Source organism: Brachypodium distachyon, chromosome 1 (genome assembly GCF_000005505.3).
Source record: "Brachypodium distachyon strain Bd21 chromosome 1, Brachypodium_distachyon_v3.0, whole genome shotgun sequence".
Lineage (NCBI taxonomy): Eukaryota > Viridiplantae > Streptophyta > Magnoliopsida > Poales > Poaceae > Brachypodium > Brachypodium distachyon.
In genome coordinates, this window is record NC_016131.3 from 32,895,812 (window position 1) to 32,919,618 (window position 23,807).

Here is a 23,807-nt window from a genome sequence, read left to right on the forward strand (position 1 = left end):
CTGCCCACTTTGCCGACGCAACCTCGAGACCGCCCACCATTTGTTCGTCGCATGCCCTTTCACCACCCGCCTGTGGCTCGAGGCAGCGCTGTGGCCTAACTGCCAGGGAGTGGCGGCGGCCCTGCAGTCCGTCATGGTTTCGGTGTCTGATTTCCAGGAATCCCTGATGCTCGAGACTGACACCAGGCACCGTCATGGCATGGGCTCACTCTTCATCCTCATATGCAGCTTCGTTTGGCGCGAAAGGAACGAAAGGATCTTCCGGGACAAGGAAACCTCCTTGCGTCAAATCATCAATTTCATTAGGGACGAGGCCCAGGCTTGGGCTTTTGCCGGCGCCAAAGCTCTTAGAAGATTGTTGTGGGAACCACCTTGAGTGTTGTTTTTAAGCTGTTTTAGTTAGTTCTTCTTTCTTTTCTTTTAATCCTTGTCTGCTTCGGCAGTCTGTAACTATATTCTCGCTGCTAATATAATTGAAAGCCAGCACTTGCTAGACCTTTCGAAAAAAAGAAACCATGGCCTTCTCTTCTTGTCCTCTGGCCTTCGAGCTATTTGAACGGCAGGAAGCCGCCCATTGATATGGCTGACCCAACGCTCAGTGCTTCATCGTCTGTGCTCGATGAAGACATAGCAGCACTTTGTGATATCGTGAGACTCTGCATAAACAATGAGACGGAGAAGAGACCAACCATCGGCGAGGTTGCGAGGTTGATGAAAGGTGTCAATATAATTTCCCGGAGTAAGCGCTATAGCTTGTTTCCAATACTCAACAGCTTGATCAAACCAAGCTTCTGCAATACATTTGTTTCTTCTATTTGGTTTGCGTATTTACAATGGTCTATTCTCCTCGGTCGGAATAGGCAGTTCCTTCCCCTAGAACCGTAAATACACAAACCAAATAGAAGAAACAAATGTATATACGCATAGGATATTCTCCTCGGCCTCGATTGTGCATGAGTGCATGGGTCCTGATTTTTCTCATTTTTTCTTCTTGCCGGCTGTGGGCACGCGTGGGGGTATTATCTTGGGGTGGAAAGCGTGTGATGTAATCCTCTCTAATCCGCACTACTCGGATCATGCGGTCACCACTAGAATAAATTCCCCGGATAGTTGCTAGTGGTTCACGGGTGTTTATGGGCCCCATCGGGAGGAGGACAAGCCAGGGTTCTTGCTTGAGTTGAGGGACATACGTGATTTGCATGCGGGTCCTTGGATGGTGGCGGGCGACTTCAATCTGATTGTGAACTCTGAAGATAAGAACAATGGTTGGCTGCATCGTGGTATGATGGGGAGATTCCGGCGCCTTCTTGCTGACCTGGAGCTCAAGGAGCTCTATCTTGCGGGCCGCCGGTTCACGTGGTCTAATGAGAGGGGCGACCCCACGCTTGAGAAGATTGATCTGGTGTTCTCAACTGCTGACTGGGAGGTCTTGCTCCCTAATGCATACCTCTCGGCTTTGAGCACTACCACGTCTGATCACTCCCCTCTCTTGCTGGACTTGGCGACGGACTTACGTGTGGGTAGACGCTTCCATTTCGAGAGCTTTTGGCCCAAGGTACCTGGCTTTTCGCAGGTCGTGGATGAGGCGTGGAATGGGGTTGGTTGTGACCTTGTGAATCCCTTCCAGCGGGTGGCCGTTTGTTTGCACCATGTTGCCCGTCGTCTTAGGAGTTGGAGCGACAAGTTCATCGGCAACGTCAAGCTTCAGCTTTTGATTGTGACGGAGGTCATTCTCCGTCTGGATGTGGCCATGGAGGGGCGGCTGCTCTCCGTTTCGGAATGTGGACTTCGTCCGCTCCTTAAGCGAAAACTACTGGGACTCTCTTCTTTGGAGCGTACGATTGCGAGACAGCGCTCTAGGCTTTTGTGGCTTAAGGATGGCGACGCCAACACGCGTTTTTTTCACTTGAGCGCTGGCCATTGGAGGAGAAAAAATTTCATCGCGGCTATGGATGTGGATGGGGTCCAGTCCTCGAGTCATGAACAAATCGCGAGTGTGGCTGATGATTTCTTCCATAACCTTCTGGGCACAGGCGTGGATAGGGCCTTCGGCCTTGACCTGGGGCCCTTGGGTGGGTCGGGTTTCAGCCCACTGGGCCTCGAAGAGAGCTTCTCGGAGACTGAGGTCTGGCGCGTGGCACGGGAATTGCCGCCGGACAAGTGTCCGGGGCCTGACGGTTTTACGGGGCGTTTCTTCTCTTCTTGTTGGGGCATCATCAAGGTGGATATTCTCGCTTGCTTCTAGGCTTTTTCGTCCCTGGATTTCCGAGGTCTGGACGCGGTCAATCAGGCCTTGATATGTCTCCTTTCCAAGAAACCCGGAGCAGTGGAGATACGTGATTTCAGGCCCATTAGCCTGATTCACGCTGTGGGTAAGCTGTTGTCGAAGGTCCTGGCAAACCGCTTGAGCCCGACGCTTCCGGGGTTGGTGGGCCCTCATCAAGGGGCTTTTGTGCGGGGTCGTTGTCTCCATGACAATTTCATGCTCGTCCAAGGCACAGCTCGACGGTTGTTTGCCCTTCAGAATCCTTCTGTCTTGCTCAAGTTGGATATTTCGAAGGCCTTTGACTTGCTCAATTGGGATTTCCTTTTGGATGTGCTCCGGTGGTTGGGCTTTGGGCGCAAGTGGTTGGGTTGGGTCAGCGGTCTCCTTGGCACCACTTCGACTCGTGTGTTGGTCAATGGCATCCCGGGAGCTCTTATTTCTCATCGCCGTGGACTTCGGCAAGGAGACCCTCTATCTCTGATGCTTTTCATCTTGGCCATGGATGGACTTAATCCGCTGTTGCGTCAGGTGGAGGAGGTGGGTCTTTTCCAGCGCCTTGCCTCCCGTGGTCTCACGCAGAGGGCGTCATTCTTCGCGGATGATGCGGTGGTGTTCCTTCGACCGATTGAGAGTGAGCTCACGGCGTGTGTGGCTTTGTTGGACGACTTCACCGAGGCTTCGGGTCTTAGGGTTAACTTCTCGAAGACTTCGGCCCATCTCATTCGTTGTTTAGAGGAACAAGGCGCGTTGGTCCACCGGATACTCGGATGCGCGATCGGGCCGTTTCCCTGTACCTACTTGGGGCTGCCCCTCGCCTTGCATAAGCCTTCGGCGGGTCAACTTGCGTGCCTAGTGGAGAAGGTGGAGAAGCGGCTGCAGATGTGGTCGGCCCCTCTTTTCTCGACTGGGGGGAGGCTGACCCTTGTGCGGTTTACCCTCAGTGCCATGTCGATTTATGCCATGATGTCGCTGGACCTCCCGGTCAAGACCATCAAGGCGATTGAGAAACTCTGCCATGGTTTCCTTTGGAAGGGGAGGAAGGAGGTGCGGGGTGGTCATTGCCTTGTCGCTTGGCCGGTGGTTTGTTCTCAGAGGGAGGTTGGCGGTCTGGGCATCCCCAATTTAAAACTCCTCAATTTGGCTCTCCAGGCTCGTTGGGGTTGTCTGAGTAGGACGGACCCTACTAGGCCGTGGGCTGAATTCAACATCCAAATCCCCCAGTTGGCCGCCAACTTGTGTGCTTCTGCGATTTCTATCATTGTGGGTCGTGGTAGCCGGGTCAAGTTTTGGACCGATCCTTGGCTAAGTGGTTTGGCGCTTTGTGAGGTTGCCCCCAATCTTTTTCGCTCCCTCCCTGCGCGTGCTAAGAAAATTTCTGTGGAGCAAGGTCTTTTTGAGATGGGATGGACTCAGAGGATTGATCCCGACCTGGATCATCTGTCCATCACGGAGTTCTTGCTGATCTGGGATATGGTGGATGGGATCCAGCTTTCTGATGTGGATGATCAGTTCAGATGGCGGTGGGAGGGATGCGGACACTACTCGGCATCCTCCTCTTATGCGGCCTTCTTCGGCGGCAGGGAGGAAACGCTGGGGGCGGCTGAGATTTGGGACTCTAGGGCCCCGAGCCGTTGTCAGGTGTTCTTGTGGTTGGCCATGAAGAACCGATGTTGGACAGTGGATTGCTTGAGTCGTCGTGGTCTTCCCCACCCTGCCCGATGTCCTCTTTGCGATCAGGTGCCGGAGGATATTAACCATATTCTTCTTGGTTGTGTGGTGTCTCGCCATGTGTGGGCTGTGGTCCTCGGTCATTGGGATCGACCTTCCTAGGTTCCGACTGTTCAGCACACGTTGGCCGGCTGGTGGACAGATCCGGAGGTGGCTAACAGAAGGGAGCGGAAGAATCTGAATTCGGCGATTGCTCTCGTCTGCTGGTCCATCTAGAAACACCGGAATGTTGTGGTCTTTGATGGCGCCACTCCAAGCGCTTTGCAGATTCTTAGCGATATAGGGCGTGAGAGTAGCGCTTGGGTGCGTGTAGGGCTTCTTAAGGCAGGAAGCGTTTTTTGTGTGTTCGGCTTTGTGGATCTTAGGTGGACTCTGGGTGAGTAATTGTGTAAAACCGTCTTGGGTTTGTAACCACGTCGCGGTCTTCTTCTTCAATATATGATATACCCGCCGAGGTATATTCTAGAAAAAATAGGATATTATATATTCCATCAGATTGTCTCCGGAGCAGATGATCCCGAGAAAAATAACCCGCTGTGGTGGGCTGAGCTTGAGATTGCGTCCGTGGAATCCAGCTGAAATTCAGATCCACATCAAAAGGCAGGATAACTAGATTGATTTTAATATTTTAGTTTCTTCTACATTCCTTTTTCTTTTTGTCGATACAGTATACCCTCTTTGCCGCTCTTTTTTGTGTCCGTTGCCTGTGGATCACTGTGAGCCTGCAAAGTTGTAAAAGTTGGGAGAAAGAAAAGAGTAATTATCATTGTGACAATTCCCCTGTCTTCCTTGGAAAACCACCTGAGTAATACTTGCAGCATGCATAGACAGTGGTTAAAACTCAAAAGTACTAAAGTAGCTTTGTTCTTCTTTCCAGTTTCTGCACCTGCTTCTGAAACCAGAAACTGTGCCAGTAAAAGAAATAATCTGCACTGCTTGTATATAAATTATAGAATCTAATGTGCCAAACATAAACGAAAAATATATTTAGTGCATCATTCATAATCTTGTTCTTTCCAAAACCACATGAAATGGTGCTTTATTCATTTATTGTTCCCATCATATTCTTGTTGAAAAGCAACCAGTGGATCATGTTGCAGCCCCAAGCTAGTGATGGCAACAGTTAAATGCTTGAGCATCTTGCAGTGGCTACAAGGACCCAAAAGGAGACAATCGTACCAATATCTAATCCGACAGAGGATGCAAATGGAATATTTATTAATGTGCTGAAGAAATAGAAGGAGCTCTGCTATACAAATATTTATACGCAGATGATAGCTACAAATGGCAGTACAGGGCATGAGGGTACTGCAGAAGACATATTATGTATTACAAACAGTCTCCAATCATTAGGAACAAACAACGTGCTTAAAGAACATTCACTTGATATAGCATTGAGATCAATAAAAGCTTAAAAAAAAGAACATTCACAACCAGCAGACCGGGGTGAAAATGTCAGTGTGCAGATAATCAAGAGTAGTATCAGGTCCTTCAGTTGTAGAGGACATCTTGATTACATGTTGCATCGTCGGACGGTGTGATGGATTAGGTTCTATACACCGAATAGCAACCATGACCACTTTGAATATTTCACTTGCGAGCTCAGCTTCAGGAAGTTGGAGCCGGGTGTCCAACAAATCCTCGAGTGATGTGCCTTTTGTGGCCATGGACAATAGAAAATCACCTGGATGATGTCCCATAAACAACTCGAGAACAAGTACACCAAAGCTATATACGTCGCACTTCTCTGTCACCCTTGTCGTGTATGCAAGCTCTGAAACAGTAAAGCCAAAGAATTAAGCTTTATTACTCTTTTGTACGTGTGTAGTGATGATAAAAACCTAAATCCTAGTGTGATTGTATAAACAAGAGACGGGCATAGCATGTTATTTCAAAGATATGTAAGATCATTATTGGTGTAATCAATATAGAGATAATATATCTAATCTGGGGCAAGATATCCTTTTGTTCCGGCAAGCTTTGTGCAGTTTGCCTCATTTACATATAGTATTTTGGCTATGCCAAAATCAGATATGCATGCCCTGAATTTCAGATCAAGCAAAATGTTGCTGCTTGTTATATCTCTATGGACTATCGGTGCAAAGCAATCATGATGCATGTAAGACAAAGCATGAGCAACACCCCTAACAATATTCAATCTCCTCAACCAATCCAAATCAATTGCGGTTACCTCGTTCTTCAAGCATGATGCTAAGCTTCCACTATCCATGTATTCATACACAAGAAATCTCCCCCGAGGAGCAGAACAATATCCGAATAACTTTGCAATGTTGCAATGTCGAATATGCATCAACGCATCTATTTCACGATTAAATGTCTCAGAATCTTCAATCTCATGAATCTTCTTTACCGCAAATATCTCATCTGTTGGTAACTGAGCTCTATATACTGACCCATTACCTCCAATTCCAATGCAGTGGGTGTCGCTGAAATTTTCTGTGGCATCGATAATTTTCTTATACACATCTTCTCCGTCAAAGTTCCAAATTGCGTACAAATTTGTTTGTTGCAGTTCAATCTCACTCTTTCATTGGATTTCTTCCTCTTACATTGCAATATTGTTAGTATTGCTGTGATGAGAAGAAGAAATACTACAGAAGGAATTATAGCTAGTAAAAAAACTTTGGCCTTCTTATCTTGGCCATGACTTTGAGTAATTTCACAAGAGGGTAAACCTTTCACTACACCACATAGTTGGTTATTGTGCAAGAACCATTCAATTGGAGCTTCTTCAAAGAACCTGTTTCGTGGCACCGACCCTTCTAATTGATTGTATGACATACCAATTGATAAGAGGCTAACGAGGCTACGAAATTATGATGGAATGCTACCGCTCAATGCATTGTGTGAAAGATTCAAGACTTCAAGCATCCTGAGACTACCCAGCTGGCTCGGTATCTTGTCTTTGAATGAATTATCACTTAGATCCAACAAATCTTGTAGGTTTACCAACATCCCTAGTTCCATAGGAATGCTACCGTTGAGGTGATTATGGCTGAACTTCAGAATGCGAAGCTTGGAACAATGCTTGATTGACCCTTGTATCGGCCCACTTAAGTTGTTTGTGGATAAATCCAGATACTCCAATTTCTTTAATGATCCAAATTCTTGTGGTATACTTCCTCTAAGAAAGTTATTACCGAGGCTCAGATTGAACAACCTTGATAGATTACCAATTTCAGGTGGAATTTCCCCTTCAAGTTTATTTGAGGAAATATCAAGTATCCCCAACCGAGATAATTTCCCTATGCTTGGTGGTATGGCTCCAGTGATATTGTTGTTTGAGGCACGCAACATGGTAAGCTTGAGGCACTCACCCCATCGATAAGATAGCTGACCAAAAAGTTTGTTGTAACTGATATCAATATAGACAAGATTCGGGTGAACTCCCATCTCAGAGATATCTCCTTCGAACTGGTTTCGTTCAAGACGAAGTCTGACTATGCTTGTACAATTTAGCAAGCTTGCTGGCAAGGGTCCAACAAAATTGTTGTTTTAAGCGCTGAAATTCTGAAGCTGACCTCCCATGCAAAGGCCCGATGGTAGAACACCGTGTAGATTTTGGTTAGTGTGAATGTAAAAGGTAGCGAGCTTAGTCATATTTCCTATACTGTTTGGGATGTGACCTATTAGTGTGTTGTTGCTAATTTGCAAGTTAAGTTGACCAAGTTACCTAGTTCTTGAGAGATATGTCTTGAAAGTTGGTTACTCTGAAGGAATAGGCCAGTGAGTTTGGTTAAATTCCACAAGCTATCTGGTATGGAACCCGTCAACATGTTGTACTCAAGAGCCAAATCCTGTAAGGTCACCATGTTACCTAGTTCTTTAGGAATATACCCGTAAAGTTGGTTACCACCAAGATATAAGATAGTGAGTTTAGTCAGATTCATTAAGTTGTTTGGGATAGAACCTGATAGTGTGTTGTAACTAAGCTGCAAGTCCTGTAAATTAACCAAATAGCCTAGTTCATGAGGGATATGTCCAGAAAGTTGGTTATTGTGAATGTACAAGGTACTAAGTTTGGTCAAATTCCCTAAACTATCCGGGATGGAGCCTATGAGCGTGTTCTTGTGTAGCTTGAGGTTCTCCAAGTTGACCAGAAAACCTAGTTCTTGTGGAATCTTCCCAGAAAGTTTGTTCTCAAAAAGGAGCAAGGTGGTGAGTTTTGTCAAATTCCCTAAGCTGCTTGGGATGGAACCTGTGAGTGCGTTCTCGGTAAGATCCAAGTTATCTAAGTTCACCATGTAACCTAACTCTCGTGGAATTTGCCCAGAAAGTTTGTTACCCCAAAGATATAAGCCAGTGAGCTTGGTCAAGTTCCATAGGTTTCTTGGAATGGAACCGGTGATTGTGTTTCCGCTGAGAGCTAAGTCCTCTAGGTTCCCCAAATAACCTAGTTCTCGAGGTATATGTCCTGAAATGTGGTTTTGGTCAAGGTACAAGATAGTGAGTTTGGTTAGATCACCTACATTGCTTGGGATTGAACCCGAAAGGTTATTGTCAAACAAATCTAATATAAACAGTTGCTTTAGGTGGCCTATTTCAGGAGGGATAGGACCAGTCAAGTGATTGATTGACAAGTTTAGACTCACAAGATTACTCATTTTCCCTATTTGCTTTGGAATTTGACCAGATACTTGATTGTTGGAGAGCACTAAGAAACGGAGTTTTGTGAGGTTTGCTAAAGCAGGTGGAATTGATCCTCTTATCTGGTTGCCCTGAATGAGCAAAGCATGGAGCTCCTCGAGGAGTTCAATACTTGTAGGGATGCTTCCGGTAAGCCCGTTGCCCGAGAGGTCGATGGTCGTCAAGGTCCTCAAGGCCAAGAAGTCGAGGGATTCCAGCTTCCCTCGCAGCCGCATCCCCCGCAGGGAGATCTTGACTATCACCGGCCGGTGTCGGTGCCGCTGAACCCTGTGCGTACCGCACCTGATTCCACGCCAATTGCAAGGCGCTGACATGTTGCCCCAGGACCGAAGGGCATGCTGGCTTTCGTTGTCGAGGGTGGCTTTCCAAGCTAGGAGCGCTCCTGCCTGCCCTTCGAGCGATGGCGGCAACGCCGCCACAAGTACGGCTGCAGCGGCCATCGTCAGTATGGTGAGGCTAGGTGCAAGTAGTTTGGATGAGAAGGGCTCCATGGCTAGGCAAGTAGTTTGGACTGCTAAGTAAGGTAAGCTAAAGAGCATAGCATGGACATATATATATGAAAAAAAATGCACGCATGCAAAGGCAGGTTCGTGTTGGACCCGGTATCAATTAGCTAGTGCATGTGGTAGGTTTGTTGAATGTCTCTCACACGGTAAAGACTTGCATCCATGGTAGCTTCCAAAGTCCAAACACATTCCATCTATAAATACTAAGATAAGCAGAATGTAGTGCTGTCGCTTAATGTGGTTCCTTAGCTGACAGAATGAAAACTACAAAAGTTAGTGCTTAATCTACAAGACTAATTAATTTTCACTCCGTCAATCGGTGGACACTGGCACGCCGGCAAAGTAGTCCATAGCTGTGACGCTGGCGGTTTGAATTGCACATCTAACCCCAGCAATTAAGTAATGTGGAGCTTCCATCATAGTCATAGGCAAGACTCGGTAAATGCTCATACACATTGTTCCCAGGGAAGAAAGCATCGAGTCCTTGGATGATGAAACAGGTGGGAAAAAACTGCACTAGCTTAATTTGACTCAATCTTCAGAGAACAGAAAGCAGTTTCAAGGTATGTAAAAACCCTATACAGGCACACGTGAGAGTTTCAAAACGATTTTATATTTATTTATTTTAAACTACCACCATGGATCCCAAGAGCCAAAATGGCGGACTCAACATTTTTTTTTTCAAATTTGCTAGGAAACAGTCGCCCGATAGCTGCAATGACGTCCGAGCAGTCTGAGGAGGTCGTTATGTCTTATGTGTAACCATGCCTGCCCAGGCTATTTTCCTTTTGTAGTGGGGATTGGTTGTTTCCTTTCTTAGTTTTCACGGGCCTCTTTTGTTTGCTGGAGCTGGGCTATTTTTTGTGTGCATGGCCAACGCAAAAAGGGTTACAAGAGGGCATGTTTTTCTTTCAGGATATCACGAAACTCTCCATAAAAGAAGGCAATGTATCCAATGCATCAAGAGGATTTGTGTATCCATGCATCCGGTCGTCTTACATGCCCACCAGGACATGTAAGTTAGCGTGTATCGACAATAACCCCCCGGGAATAGGTATGCCTCATTATTGATTGAACAAGTTGTCGACTAGAGAATCAGAGACCAGATCATACTGGGTACCAGAAAAACGCCCATGCAGTCGTTCTAAGACATCCATGTTTGGGTAGACAATGGAGGCATCATCTCCGAGAGAATATGATTAAAAAAGAGAAAAATATTGGTGATCTAGCTAATTGGTATTTTTGGTTTGCTATTGGCTCGACTACTGGTCGGTGATTCAGAAACCTGAGCCGCAACGGTTGATGCAAACCGCTTTCCTGATCTTCTGTAAGCTGGTGACGGATATTCTCAGCACGGCTTTTGGCTGGGGTGTGCTGAAACGGAAAACTAAAGACTGACGAGGATGATGAATTGCTTTCTCTAGATAGGAGTAAAGTTCATTAGACTGCGGTAGTCTGGTCGGCAGCTTTTAATTTGTTTGGTTGGAGCTGGCAAGAGTAAATCTCTAGACAACTGAACCATGTTGATTTCATTAATGAAGTCAGAGAGCTTGCTCTTATTCTCTAAATAAAAATCTCTTGGTCGATACTTTCATTTTGTTTTTTTAGATGATTAGGGGCCACAACCCCCGGTCCCAAATTTCATTGAAACCGGCCACAACGTTCGAAACATAGTTAACAAAGTATCATCGCGGCGAAGCACGCAAAAAGAACTACTCCTTACAGCTGCACGAAGGCTCAGCGAGCCACACATGCAATAGACTTCTGGGATGACAGCACCAACAACTTAGTTTTCTTCAGTGGAGAAGCTTGCGGCGAAGAGTCACCAGGTCTAGTGGAGAAGAGGGACTCAGGCAAGGAATTGCAGCCTTCCTAAGAGGAGAGACCTGGGGGCTTCAGAGATCTTGAGGTTGGCGCAGCCGCTAGCAGCAGTTCATCATGATCAGGCGACAGTGGGATGACTCTACCTCCAGTAGATTCAAACCCAGCTAAAGCCAGCCCAAGTGAGGTGGCGCCTTCAACATCGAAAGAAGGAGGGTAGAGAAATCCTCGACCTGTTCCAGCATTTCCTGTTTGAAGATAATCCTCCATTTCTGAACAGTTCAGAGGATAGACCACAAGATTTGATTAGGGCCTAACCAAATAGTATGTTTAAAGATCATATCATTTCTAAATTTCCAGATGCACCAAAGAACAGCAGCACAAATAGAATTTAAAGCTCCATTTCTTTTGTTGGAGATCCATAGTCTAGATATGGATTCCAGGTCTATGCCTAGCTATCTATAAAGGCAATATGAAATAACACCCAAAATAAATTTGGAAACTACACCGGAGAAGAATAAATGTTCTACATATTCTTTTTCAGAGCAGAAAGCACATTCCTCTGGTTTTTTCATTTTTCTTTTCTTCAGGTTATGTCTAGTCATGATTTTATTATAAAAAACCAGCCACAAGAAAACCTGAACTTTAGGGGGAATGATAACTGACCAGATATATGGAATATAAATCTGCTGAACTCCCCTGAAATTAATCACGCTATATAGGGAGCTAGAAGTATAAGTCCCAGAGGCTGTGTGTTGCCAGATCATGGCATGGCATCAATGTCATCTCTGAGTACAATGCTACTAGCAACCTGTTCTAAATCATACTAGGAATCCATCATGCGTTGGTCAAAGGATCTCTTAAAAGTAAGCATCAGATTATGATCATCCCAGACCTCAGCAATGGTGGCATTACATTCATTGCAGATAATATACAGGGGCCAGAATTGAACAGCAGGAGTGGAAGATCCAAACCAGATATCTTCCCATTATTTTTTTTTGGTGCATCCCCTACAACCCAACGATAACCATATTTAGCAGCTTGTGCAGCCCACACTAAGACCAAAATGATTAAGACCCAAATGGTTTTTTTATTGGATTAGGAATTCCCTCTTTTTTTAATCCTTTTCAGGTCTGCTAGGTGCAATAGATCCAATTGATGGCGGCACCTATCGAAAGTAGGATTGGCTATGGATTCGAGCCATAGCACATGACGCTTTGGTAGTCCAGAGTAGAGACACTGCCGATAAGCAAATTAATGTGACTTGTGAGGTACAACAGTTATTAGGAAATAATCGAGTTAGAGAGTTATCCATACAGTGACGGCATTTAATTATGAAAGTTAGCTAAGTGTGCCAAAATAATGGATGCGAAGAAGAACAAAAGGCCTTGGACGCGTAATAGTCCTATTTTTCCTCCACGTCGATAAGGAGCTAAAAGATCGACGACCCGAAAAAAATTAAAAAAAGTCTAATTAGATCTATCTCACATTTTAGACAAAATGAAGTTAAAAAAAATCAGGATTCGCCTTCGGTACAATGAGAGTGTCAAGAGCTCGGAGACGCCTCCATTCATGCTAGGAGAGCCCGTCATACTATCCGTTGTCTTAGAGACGGGGGATACAACATACTTCAAGAAGTTATGCGGGGACATCCTATACTGTTAAATAGAGCACCTACCCTAGAGCTGAACTGGTTGGCTTTGCAACCTTTGGAGTGGGCTGATTCATTCGGATCGGATCGATATGAGGACCCAACTCCGTTGCATTGCCAAAATCCATGTACGCCGGGATAACAGGCTGATGACTCCCAAGAGCTCTTATCGACGGAGTTGTCTCACCCCTTTCTGGAATTTGGAAACTCCAATGGATTTACTGTAGAAAATATTGGGGGAATGTGTGCTGTACTTGCTATCTACAATAGTTTTCCAGCTTTTTCCATCACTAGCGTTGTATCCCTTAATCCAAGAAGCCAATAGGCAAGGTTAAGGTTTTGGAGGTTGGGGATTCCCAAACGCCCAAACTCTTTTTTCATGCAGATCGGAGACCAGTTAGCTAAGTGAAGCTTCCTATGACCTTCAAAGTCATTCCAAAGACAATGAACCATTTGGGTGTTGATTAGTTGCAGCGCCCATTTAGGGAACTTAAAGAACGAGAGGGGGTAGACAAGGATGCTAGCAAGACAAGATTTAATGAGTGTTAATCTACCCTCATATGATAGCAGCTTCCCTCTCTAGCCTAGGGGTCGGATATTTTCCTTCCTCAAGTTATCATAGTGGAGAGGAATCCCTAAGTACTTAATGGGGAAAGCACCTTCAGTCCAGCCAAAAGCATTAAGGAAGGGCAGAGTTTGTGTATCATCTAGCCCAATGGTAATTAGTTCACTCTTGGAGTAGTTGATCCTCGTGCCTGACACTTGTTCAAAGCAGGTAAGGACCCACTTTAGATTAGAAGCTTTTTCGAAGTTACTAGAGGCAAACTGATGACACCTCCTGGGCATATGTCTTCACACAGCCCCTGGACAATGTTATGGTTTGAAACTTTAATCAGCATTTTTGTAAGTACATCAACAACTAGATTAAATAATAGAGGAGACAGGGGTCTCCCTCTCTTAGCCCCTTGCTAGTAGTGAAAAAATTTCCCTCCACATTATTAATTCTCACACCCACTGCTTTCATTTTGTTGTGTTGCGGTAAGGTTGTTCATTAAATCCTCTGTAACTTCTCATGTAATTTTTGTATGGCTTGCTTTTGGTCAATATTTAGGTTGTAACCTGAGTTTCTTACTGATTTACTTGCATTCGTTTTAAAATAATTAAAAATTAACCAACCTGGAGAAACCTCGATTACCAACCTATTGGAGACTTGTGCAACAGCGAACACCGATCACGCGATGGATGAGCCCGATTGAATCTAGAAGCATATGTCACGTGCAATCAACGTGATGTATTTTTTACAAACAAAAAAACCAAGAAAATCTCTATTGTGCCGTAAATTTTCCGGAAACAAATTGAACTTCCCGGCGTACAAAGCTAGTGCTCCAAATAGCTGACAACAGTAGATCTCGTGAACAGATATCAATACCGTCATTGCTGATCATCGCGCCTAAGATTATATTTTGTAACACGGACCGCCCGCTTGTCGCTGAACTGTGCTAGTGCCAGGTTAGCACGGCAGAAGAAAAGAAAGGCCAAATCGGTAGCGCGCGCTCACACACGCGTCCCCGCTGCTCCGTTCAACACAGCACACGCACATTGGTCAGCACCGGACCGACAGAGACAGGGAGACCGGGAGGGTGGTGGTTGGGCACCTCCGCACCTAACTTTCCAATGCCTTGGCCGGAAAATACTCCAAGAAGCTCAGAAAGGAGAGCTCAACAAAAGCAACCGAGATCCAACCCCCTTCCAGAAGCAAAGAACACTTCCAAGCCCAGGACACGCGCTCACGGTGTCACGGATTCCGGAGCTCAACAAACCAAGATGGCGATGCCTCAACACTTTTGACGGGTACACGTACGACATCAATGAAGCCTGCGTCAAGTGACAAATAACAGATGCCCTACCACCCACTTTACTCCTGCTGCTTTGCTTGCGCAACAGGAGACAGTGGCTCCTCACCAAACCATTACAGCGCTTTCACACCCACAATTTCGCAAGCAACTGGCAAACGAATTTAATCGAATAGAACGAATAAATCAAACATTACAAGTAGGAACGTCTCGGTGTATCGTGCTGTAGTGTTCTCTTCGGCCACTCACTCATCGGACTGATTGACGGCATGCGTGGATAACCACTAAAACACAACTGGCTGACAACCGTTCAGTCGAGGCGCATCATGTCCCTGTGGAACTCGTCGACGCCGTCGGCGGCGACGCACTGCGTGATGAGGCGCGCGCCGGGCTTGTGCGCCGAGGGTCGCACGAGGATGCACGTCGCGATGTAGTCCAGGTTCGTGAGCGGCACGACGTGGACCGGCGCGCCCCAGCCGTAGTCCACCTCGGCGAACCCGAGCCTCGACCAGTCGGACACCAGCAGCGTCCGGCAGTCCGACGTGATCCGGTACGGATCCCCGTTCATCTCGCCGCGGCTCCAGCGGGCGAACTCCGAGGGGAGCCGCTTCTTGCCCTCGCGGATGAGCCGGACGACCTCGTGCAGCGGCGCGTCCGACACGGCCTCGGCGGGCGCCGACACGCGCATGATGTAGTAGCAGTTGCCGTAGAACCCGTCCGGGACCGCCCGCGGCTGGGGAAGCGCCGAGCGCGCGTTCATGGCGAAGCAGACGTGGACGGGGGTGCCGGGCGCGAACCGCGCGGCGCGGGTCCTGGCCTGCCACGCCTTGGCGATCAGCACCTCGAACGCGCTGCACCGGTGGCCCGCCTGCTCCAGGAACCGGGCCTTGAAGTGCTCGATGTAGTCCGTGGAGATGTCCATGGCCAGGTACTGGAGCCGGAGCTCCGTCGGGACGGGGAGCGGGCCGACCGGGGCCGCCGCCGGTGGGCTCGGGATCGCCTCCCGGCCCCACGCCGGTTTCACCGACGGTCCGGCCCGCCCGCGCGCGATCTCCCCCACCGCCGTCATGAACTGGGCCGCGCCCGGCCCGTCCGCCACGGCGTGGCTGAACCGGAACCCGACCACGAAGCCGCCGCACGCGAACTGCGTCACCTGCATTTGGGAAATGGGGAATGAAACGCATGCCATATTGCCATTGCTAGCTAGCTGAGTCGTTGACTTGGAAGAACCACTTCCAGAACAGAACAGAACAGAACAGAACAGAACAGAACAGAACAGAACAGAACAGAGACACGCACATAACAGAGAAGAAAGAAATTGAAGCCAAACATTTGGGATGCCATCTTGCAAAACTGTTTACCTGGACAAGAAGGATAAAGGAGTCCTCGGGGAGAGGGTCTGCGGCGGGGTAGGTTGGGTGCGGCAGCAGCTCGTCCTTGGGCATCATCAGCGGGTACTCGAGGTAGTCCACGTCCTCCAGGGTGCAGCCCGCGGCGGCCTCCAGGAACCACACGCCCTCGCCCGTGCAGTCCACGACCAGCTCTCCGCCGTCGGCCGGCACCGCGAGCCGGCCGGCGAGGGGGTAGTAGCTAACGAGCGCGGCGGCCAGGGCGCGCTCGATGGCCTTGACGGGGCCCTCCGTGGCGCCGGCGCGGCCCTTGAAGACGTGGAGGGACTCGATGAGCGCGCGCTGCGTCGGGTAGCGGTCGAGCCACGAGAGCGGGAGCTCGCCGCCGGGGGTGGGCGCCGACGGGGCCACCACCCGCTGCGCCACGCGCGTCACGGTAGCCGCCGCCACCGCGCCCGCGCTCCGCATGGTGGTGGCGGTGGTGGCCTGCCGGCGAGGCAGATCTGGGCTGTCTGCTGGTTGGCTTGGCTCTGCTCACCTGGGGAAACGAAGCTGCGACCGTTCTCGGTTTCTTATACAACAAGGTCCTGTAAACCGTAAAGCGCGACTACTAGTCTTTGTGCGTTGTCGTTGATGACTGGATTTGATAAGGATTGCTCACCGCACGATCCCAGAGATGGAGGAACCAGATTTACGCATTTCTGTTTGAAATTATTGTCATGGCAAAAAGAGGAATCACATGAAAATCTGCTAATTTTACCACATGGTTGCTTTGTTTTAAAGATAGCTTATCCGGGGAACTCGGGCAGCTGCTCGGTGTGGCCGGACGGTGGCCGACGCCCCTATATTGCAAGAGGTATTGCAAGGTCGAAATATAGAATCACACACACATGAAGCTGGAGTTGTTGTTTGGATAGAGGAAATGCGGAAAAGTGTACGTCCTATGCCGAATAAATGCAACAAAAAGGTTGAAGTATTTACAACTTTGTTGCATGTGAAGAAGCAGTGGCAGTCAGGAATTTTATTAATCATCGAGTCATTGATTTAAATCACTAAAATTACCATATAAGATTCAACACAAATCTTCAAACAAACAAAATTAACGAGGAAGAAATTATGGGTGTGTTTGGTCGGGAGCCAACACTAGTCAAGCCAAACAATTGGCAACCAATAATTATTTGGATCTTGTTTGGTTTGTTGCCAACATTTTTGTACCAATATATACTACCTCATTTCTTTCACACATTCTTATCAAATAATTGGCAAAGTAAGAATTGACAAATCCTTGACCAAAACATTGGCTAGCCAATACTTACCGTTCGATAAGGTTAAATGGGACACCAACTAAACACACCCATATGCTCCTGTACGTCCCGAGCGCAGGCTGCAAGGCATGTCTCCGTTCTTGTGAAGAAGAGCATTAATACTTGGAGAGTTTCAAAACTCCAAGGGATTGGAACCTTACCGTGGAAACACTACAATACAAAAAGGCCCCACGTTCACATCTTGTAAATACAACCTCTACATTATTCATCGAAAGGAACAAATCTCTACTTTTTTTTTAGCTACCAAGTACTCCGTATTTCCTATATATAGGCTAGAATTCGTTAGACGGGTCTAAAGATCATAAGCCCCAAGCTCTACACACAATAGTACAATATTATTGTACTGGGCAATCTCAATAAATCTTATGATTTCTTCGAACAAGTTTTACATTTGTATATTGCACCGTTATTTTCTATAAATTTCTAAAGCATGTAATAGGTATCACCCGCAAAAAAGAAAAAGAAAAAAAAAGCATGTAATAGGTATCGTAATGCAGGCCTGGAGGGAAGGGGAAGAGATGGGCTGGTGGAGACAGGGCTGGCGGGCCGGATGGAGTGGGCTGCTAGCAGTGTCTTGCTGGGCTAGCGCGGAACGGAGGCAGGAAGCTGGGCTGGTGGCGCGTGCAATCTTGCGGGGAGGGGAATCGGGTCCGGGAGCTGATGGGCTTGCCTGTCTGGCGGGCAGTTGAATCGGGCTGCCAAAGAAAAAACAAGAACACGCGCTCGCCGGTGTTCGATGCCACTTTTCGTCTTTTGATGCCTTCCGGTGCGAATTCGGAGGTGAGGTAAAAACGGAAATGTTGCGCGATCTTACACTCTTTCCAGATATGTGCTCGGCGTCGTCGATGATGACCTGAGGCGATGGGGCGGCGGCAAAATGTCATGAGAATGATCATTGTTAGTTTGTTTCGATTATATTTTATTAAAGATTGCTTGATTAACATAGTGCATACGTAATGCGTCCTAATCCATATGTTAATGTTTCAAAGAATGAAAAGCCAGCGTTGGTGAAGATGAAACACATGCCAATTAAAAAGGGAGAGCCACAGATTAGCGAGATTAAGGCTGGCTAGAATCCTCTATCAATATTTATTTGATCTAGAGTACACTTTTTTTTAATTCTATCTTCTTACACGTGACAATTATATCTTGATAGAACAAGCTAGCTTGATGGTGTGAGTTTAAAGTTTGATGCTTGCTTATTTAAGATGCAATCCTTTGGGCACATTATATTGAACTTTTGTCTATATGTGAGTATGAGTATGTAGATCAAAATGATTATCAAATTTTTTGTTGTCGCGTTGCACGTTTGAATTACTTGAGGAGCTTATAAGTCCAAAAAATGTATAGACGTTTTCTATCACTTTGCTTTAGTTTAATTTAGAATTAAATTAAACTATCGAAACTAACATTGTTTTAGAGAAAATACGTTTACGCAGAAAAATTAATAATTGTTTTGCAACGCGGATGCTCTTGCACAAGATTAAACTAAAGCAAAGTGATGGCAAACTGCCAATGCGCGATGGACTTTAATTAGCACGAGTAGCACGTACTACTACTCACATGCCTCGTGATGTATTAATTACGGTTGACTGACCCAATTCTGCGCTCGATCGGGATCAAAAAAAAATCAAAGCACCACTGCAGCATTACGTACTCACATGCCTGCCTCACCATCGATAAGAATCAGCAAGCCTAGAGACTGACTATCATATTTACATCATGTCACTGGTAAACTTTATTACTTGCCATTTATCCACAGCTTAGGAGGGCGTGCCGTCGACTGCATTCATTATATATACAGTCCCATTCCAGTGAAAAAACAAGGATACTGGTGCAATATAACTTACCCACTCTCCATTTGGAAGTCAAACGACTGGGTTCGCTCGATCTTTCGTACGTCGGCTAAACCTTCCCTTTTTTGTTAACTTGCTGTCCATGCCCCAATTTGAAAAGCATTAGTCATTTGCGTCCAAAACCAAGCAACACATGCTGGTCACATGACCCCCATCAGACGCAGCAACTACCGGCTCGTAGGTAGGCAGGCAGATTAATTAAATACGACCTTCACAGCAGGCAGCTCCCCTCGAAAGTCTCAGTCTGCTAGATGCTCGCCCTCCACTAATAAAAGGTCCTTGTCTTAATGAGCTAGGTTCGTAAACGAACAGTAGCTGAGACCACACGAGAGGCCTTAGTACAAGTGTACAACAAGCTTACGGACAGGGTAGTACGTGCATGCATGACCCCTCACCAGCTAGCCGTGGCAGCTCATAATCGCAAGATAATTTTGCCCTAGCTAGGATCGAGTAGATATATAGCAAGTGGTGCCAGTTAAACCGCCGGCAGATCGCGTGAATTCTGGGGCAACCATGTGCCGCTGGGCGCTGGCTATGATGTGTTCCGCGGTTCGTGCACGCAGGCTACATATTGATCGGGTGTCAGGGACAAGCAGTTAGCGCTAGCTGTTGACTTTGCAGAGATAAGTAATTGGTGTGACGGTAACATGTGATTTACTAGAATTAATTCTACACGCCAGCAGTTGCTAGAATGACGTTTTAGCCAGATATCTTAATTCGGAAATAGTGCGATGCACTCCTCCTTGCGTGTGGTCCAAAAGATTATAGGCTGATCGAATTGGCCTTAGGATCGTGCAGAATTGCCGGACCGTCGTACAGATATCACTCATCAAGAAGTCAACGTTGGAAATTAACCACGACTGGAGGGAGCTTTATTACCAGAGTGTCTGAGTCACGATGTATGTATAGGTCATTTTCAGGCATTGTTCTCAAATGTAACAATTGACAGTCAATCTTTGTTGTAGCTCTCTCTATGTAAATACTCTCTCCATTTCAAAATATAGAAGGCACAATTTTCTGAAATTTCACTTTATCAGTAATTAGTCCACCTATACTTTGTTGCATGATTGTACAAAATTGATATCTTTGAATTTGTATTCAAAAACTTCTCACTGGTAAGTTAAATCTTGAAAAACACGTGATTAAGAATCCACATGCCAGCTCGAATTATAAGAAAATCATGGATGTGGAAAGCACTACAGAGGAAACATGCAAGTTAGGCGGCAACAATCGTGTGACAATTTGTGTCCCATATAGAATAGAAAAATGAATATTATTCCCTCTTGTCCTTCTTTACCATACACATACGATCTATATATACATGTGTTCAATGAACTTCTGCAGGTTCCCGTACGTCTTAATTATAGAATTGTCAACACCCATGTTTTATTATCTTTTGGAAACCTCGGGTTAATTAGGAACCTACTCTCCACACCTTGGCCTGATTTTGGAGGGCAGTTTTGCACCGCTCTAAGACTTTATAAGGTTTAAAACAATTCACGGTGATGAAACTTTTAGCTACCCTCCTCGAAAAAAAATTGGCTACTGGATGTTAATTTTGATAGTCAAACCTAACCGAAGCGGTTACCGGGCGGTAGTTTTTGCCACCAAATGAACAAAATTACAGGAGGGCACCGGTATATTTACGCACTAGTACAAAATGGGCCATTCGCGACCCCCATCAGTGGCGTGTGGAGCGGAAACGACACAGATAGGCAAACTATCAGTGGCGGGTATACCTCCACAAGCCACTGATAGGACGCCGATGGCCCATGTCTCGTCCCCTGAGGCAACCATTAGTGGCGGTCAAGCTGAAAACCGCCACTGATACCTGTCTATCAGTGGCGGTTAAATTCAGGTAAACGACATTGATAGGCAGGTTATCAGTGGCGTTCTTTCAGATGTGTATCCGCCACTAATGGTTGGCGAGCATCAGTGGCGGTTTCTCCTCTGTATCCGCCACTGATAGCTCGGCCATATAAATAGGCCGAGCGGCGGCAGCTGGTCGCGCGCTGCGCGTCTTCTTGATCAGCTGCGGCCGCCATTAATCTTTCTCCGGCGGCGGAGCGCTGCCGCGGCGGAATGGCGCCGGCTACCAGGTAAATCCTTCTTCTTCCTCTCCTGGGCCCCCTTCTTCTCCCCTGCGCGCGCGAGCGGCAGGCGGCGCCGGCCGTCTTCTCTCTCCCCTCTGGCTCTGCCCCATCCTCCTCTCCTAAATCCTCCCCCGGCCCTCCTCTTCTCCTTCCTCCCCTTCTTCTTCCTCTGCCCGGCCCCCCTTCTCTCCCCCTGGATCTGGTCTCGACCCCCAGGCGGCGCCGCCGGCCGGCCGGCTGGCCCCCGCCCTTCTCTCTGCCTCATCTTCTTCTTCTCCCCTCTAGCTCAGACCCGTAGCAGGCCGGCCGGCTGGCCCCCTCCCTTCTCTCTGCCCCGGCCATCTTCTTCCTCTCCCCTCTAGGCTCTCTCAATCCCCATTAATTTGGCCACATTACTCTATGCAATGTGTTTTCAATTCATACCTGGTGATGTAATTTGTGATTAATTGCTTCAATTTCTTCTATGTTTTCTTAGCTCGTCTCTCCGTGGTTGGATGTATGAGGAGAGAATGTCGGCTTCTTGGGTAGAAAAATGGGCCACATTTTATGATTTCGCGGTAGCTGATATGAAGAGTAAGGGTAATGTGAAGATGTGTTGTCCATGTGACAGATGTCGTAACACAATGATGCACTTGCCAGTGGATGTTGAGATGCATGTAATGGCAAATGGATTCGTAGAAGGTTATTTTTGCTGGACTTCGCACGGGGAGGTTGCGGTAGAAGTGGATAGTGGCTTTGAAGAAGAACACATAGAGTTTGACCAAAGTGGTGAAGAATATCGTGGTGACGACGCCATGGATGAAGAAACACCGGTCGATGAAGCTCCGCGTGGTCGGATGGGGGAAATGCTAGATGACGTGCACTTACAGAATCAACTGAAGGACCCCGACAATGCCACAGATGAGAAGAAGTTCCATAAGCTAGTCGAGGACGCAAACACACCAGTGTATGACAATGCCGGCATCAACAATAATGTCCTAGAAGTGATACTTGAACTTCTTAGGATAAAGGCAAAATCTGAGCTTTCTGACAAGGGCTTCACGGAGATGTTGAGTTACCTTGCTACAGTCTTTCCAGAGGGCAACAAATTGCCTAAGAGCACATACGACGCGAAGAAGATTACCTGCCCGCTTGGATTAGATGTTCTGAAATATCATGCATGTCCACTGGACTGCATTGTATACACAGGACCGCACAAAAACAAGGACAAATGCCAAATATGTGGTACTTCACGATACAAGAAGAAAGATGGCAATCACGACGAAGTCGATGAGGAAGAAGTGAGGAAAAGTCGGCCGGCGAAGATCGTCTGGTATCTTCCGATGGGTAGTCGGTTTGAGCGTTGGTTTCAGAACTTGAAGGATGCGGTGAGACTGGTCAATCATGATCCGCGTGAGAAGATGTACGATCCAGATGGAGAGTACCGTATAGACAATACTGAAGCTGGGATCCTCAAACACCCAACCGATGCGGCGCAATGGAGGACCTTGGACGCGGAATTCCCAGATTTCGCCAGTGATCCCAGGAACCTAAGGCTAGGGCTGAGCACTGACGGAATCAATCCATTCGGCAACATGAGCAGCACGCACAGCACATGGTCAGTGATCATATTTGTGTACAACCTTCCTCCATGGTTAATCATGAAGAAGAAGTACATCCACCTGTGTATGCTCATTCAAGGCCCAAAGCAACCCAGAGCTGACCTAAATGTTTATCTTCAGCTAGTGAAAGGATGAGCTTGCTGAACTTTGGAATACAGGTAGAAAGGTTTGGGATGCTCGCAGGGAGGAGTACTTCACCCTTAGAGCAGTGTTCCTGACTTGTGTGCATGACTACCCAGCAAATGGTAATACATCATGCCGGTGCACAAAAGGGTACAAAGCATGTACAAAGTGCACGGAGAATACAATATCAGAGATGTTGCCCACATCACGCAAAATTGTGTACGTGGGACACCGACGGTGGTTGCACCCTAAAGACCCGTGGAGGCTTGATGCGGAGAGCTTCAACGGAAAGAAAGAGCACGAGGGTAAACCTAGGGAAAAGTCTGGCTTTGAAATCTACGATATTGTCAAGGATCTGGAGGTTAGGCCTGGGAAAGCAGAAAATGTCAAAGATAAGGACGGCCTGGACACCTCCGTGTGGAAGAGGAGGTCTGTATTCTGGGACCTGCCATGCTGGCCACACTTGCGATGCCGATATAGCATTGATGTGATGCACGTCGAGAAAAATGTATGTGACAGCGTGTTGGGATTGCTGATGAACATCCCTGACAAGACGAAAGACGGACCGAAGGCAAGGAAAGACTTGGAAATTTTGAAGATATGGAAAGAACTGTGGCAGAAGAAGAAGAGTCACCGGAAGACAAAAATGGTTTCGTGACAGTGACTACACGTTTTAATCCTGCTTGTTACAATCTGAGCAAGGACGAGCTGCATAGAGTGTGCGAGTGCTTTTGAGGCATCAAAGTCCCTTCGAACTACTCCTCCAACATCAAGCGGCTCGTTGACATGAAGAGTCACAAGCTAGTTGGTATGAAGTCTCACGACTGCCATGTGATTATCACGCAGTTACTCCCAGTTGCAATCAAGGGTGCCATGGAGCCTGGGGTAAGAGAGATGGTGATGAAGCTTTGTGATTTTTTTGATACGATCTCGCAAAAGTCAATTATCGTGAAGCGTTGTCTCTTAC

The 23,807-nt window shown here is 47.1% G+C and overlaps 3 protein-coding genes across 4 annotated transcripts; 1 reads left to right on the top strand and 2 right to left on the bottom strand.

Annotated features, from left to right (window-relative positions):
• Positions 1-5,190: 5,190 nt before the first annotated feature.
• On the bottom strand, positions 5,191-9,284 carry LOC106865653 (brassinosteroid LRR receptor kinase BRL2-like). Of its 2 annotated transcripts, none has more exons than XM_024460345.1 (2): positions 8,775-9,284; positions 5,191-5,768 (listed from the first exon to the last, which is right to left on the bottom strand). In XM_024460345.1, the coding sequence occupies exons 1-2, from the start codon at positions 9,199-9,201 to the stop codon at positions 5,422-5,424; spliced, it is 774 nt and encodes a 257-aa protein (XP_024316113.1). In that variant the 5' UTR covers positions 9,202-9,284; the 3' UTR covers positions 5,191-5,421. The 2 variants fall into 2 exon arrangements, 1 of the variants encoding a protein (XP_024316113.1); XR_002964258.1 differs by having other exon boundaries at positions 5,194-5,768; positions 6,186-9,197.
• A 5,167-nt stretch (positions 9,285-14,451) lies between these two features.
• Positions 14,452-16,419, bottom strand: LOC100822002 (acyl transferase 7-like). Its single transcript, XM_024457951.1, has 2 exons — positions 15,855-16,419; positions 14,452-15,646 (listed from the first exon to the last, which is right to left on the bottom strand). The coding sequence occupies exons 1-2, from the start codon at positions 16,308-16,310 to the stop codon at positions 14,804-14,806; spliced, it is 1,299 nt and encodes a 432-aa protein (XP_024313719.1). The 5' UTR covers positions 16,311-16,419; the 3' UTR covers positions 14,452-14,803.
• A 5,320-nt stretch (positions 16,420-21,739) lies between these two features.
• On the top strand, positions 21,740-23,498 carry LOC100843221. The gene is made up of 2 exons (XM_010231509.1): positions 21,740-22,713; positions 22,901-23,498. The coding sequence occupies exons 1-2, from the start codon at positions 21,740-21,742 to the stop codon at positions 23,496-23,498; spliced, it is 1,572 nt and encodes a 523-aa protein (XP_010229811.1).
• The last annotated feature ends 309 nt before the right edge of the window (positions 23,499-23,807 follow it).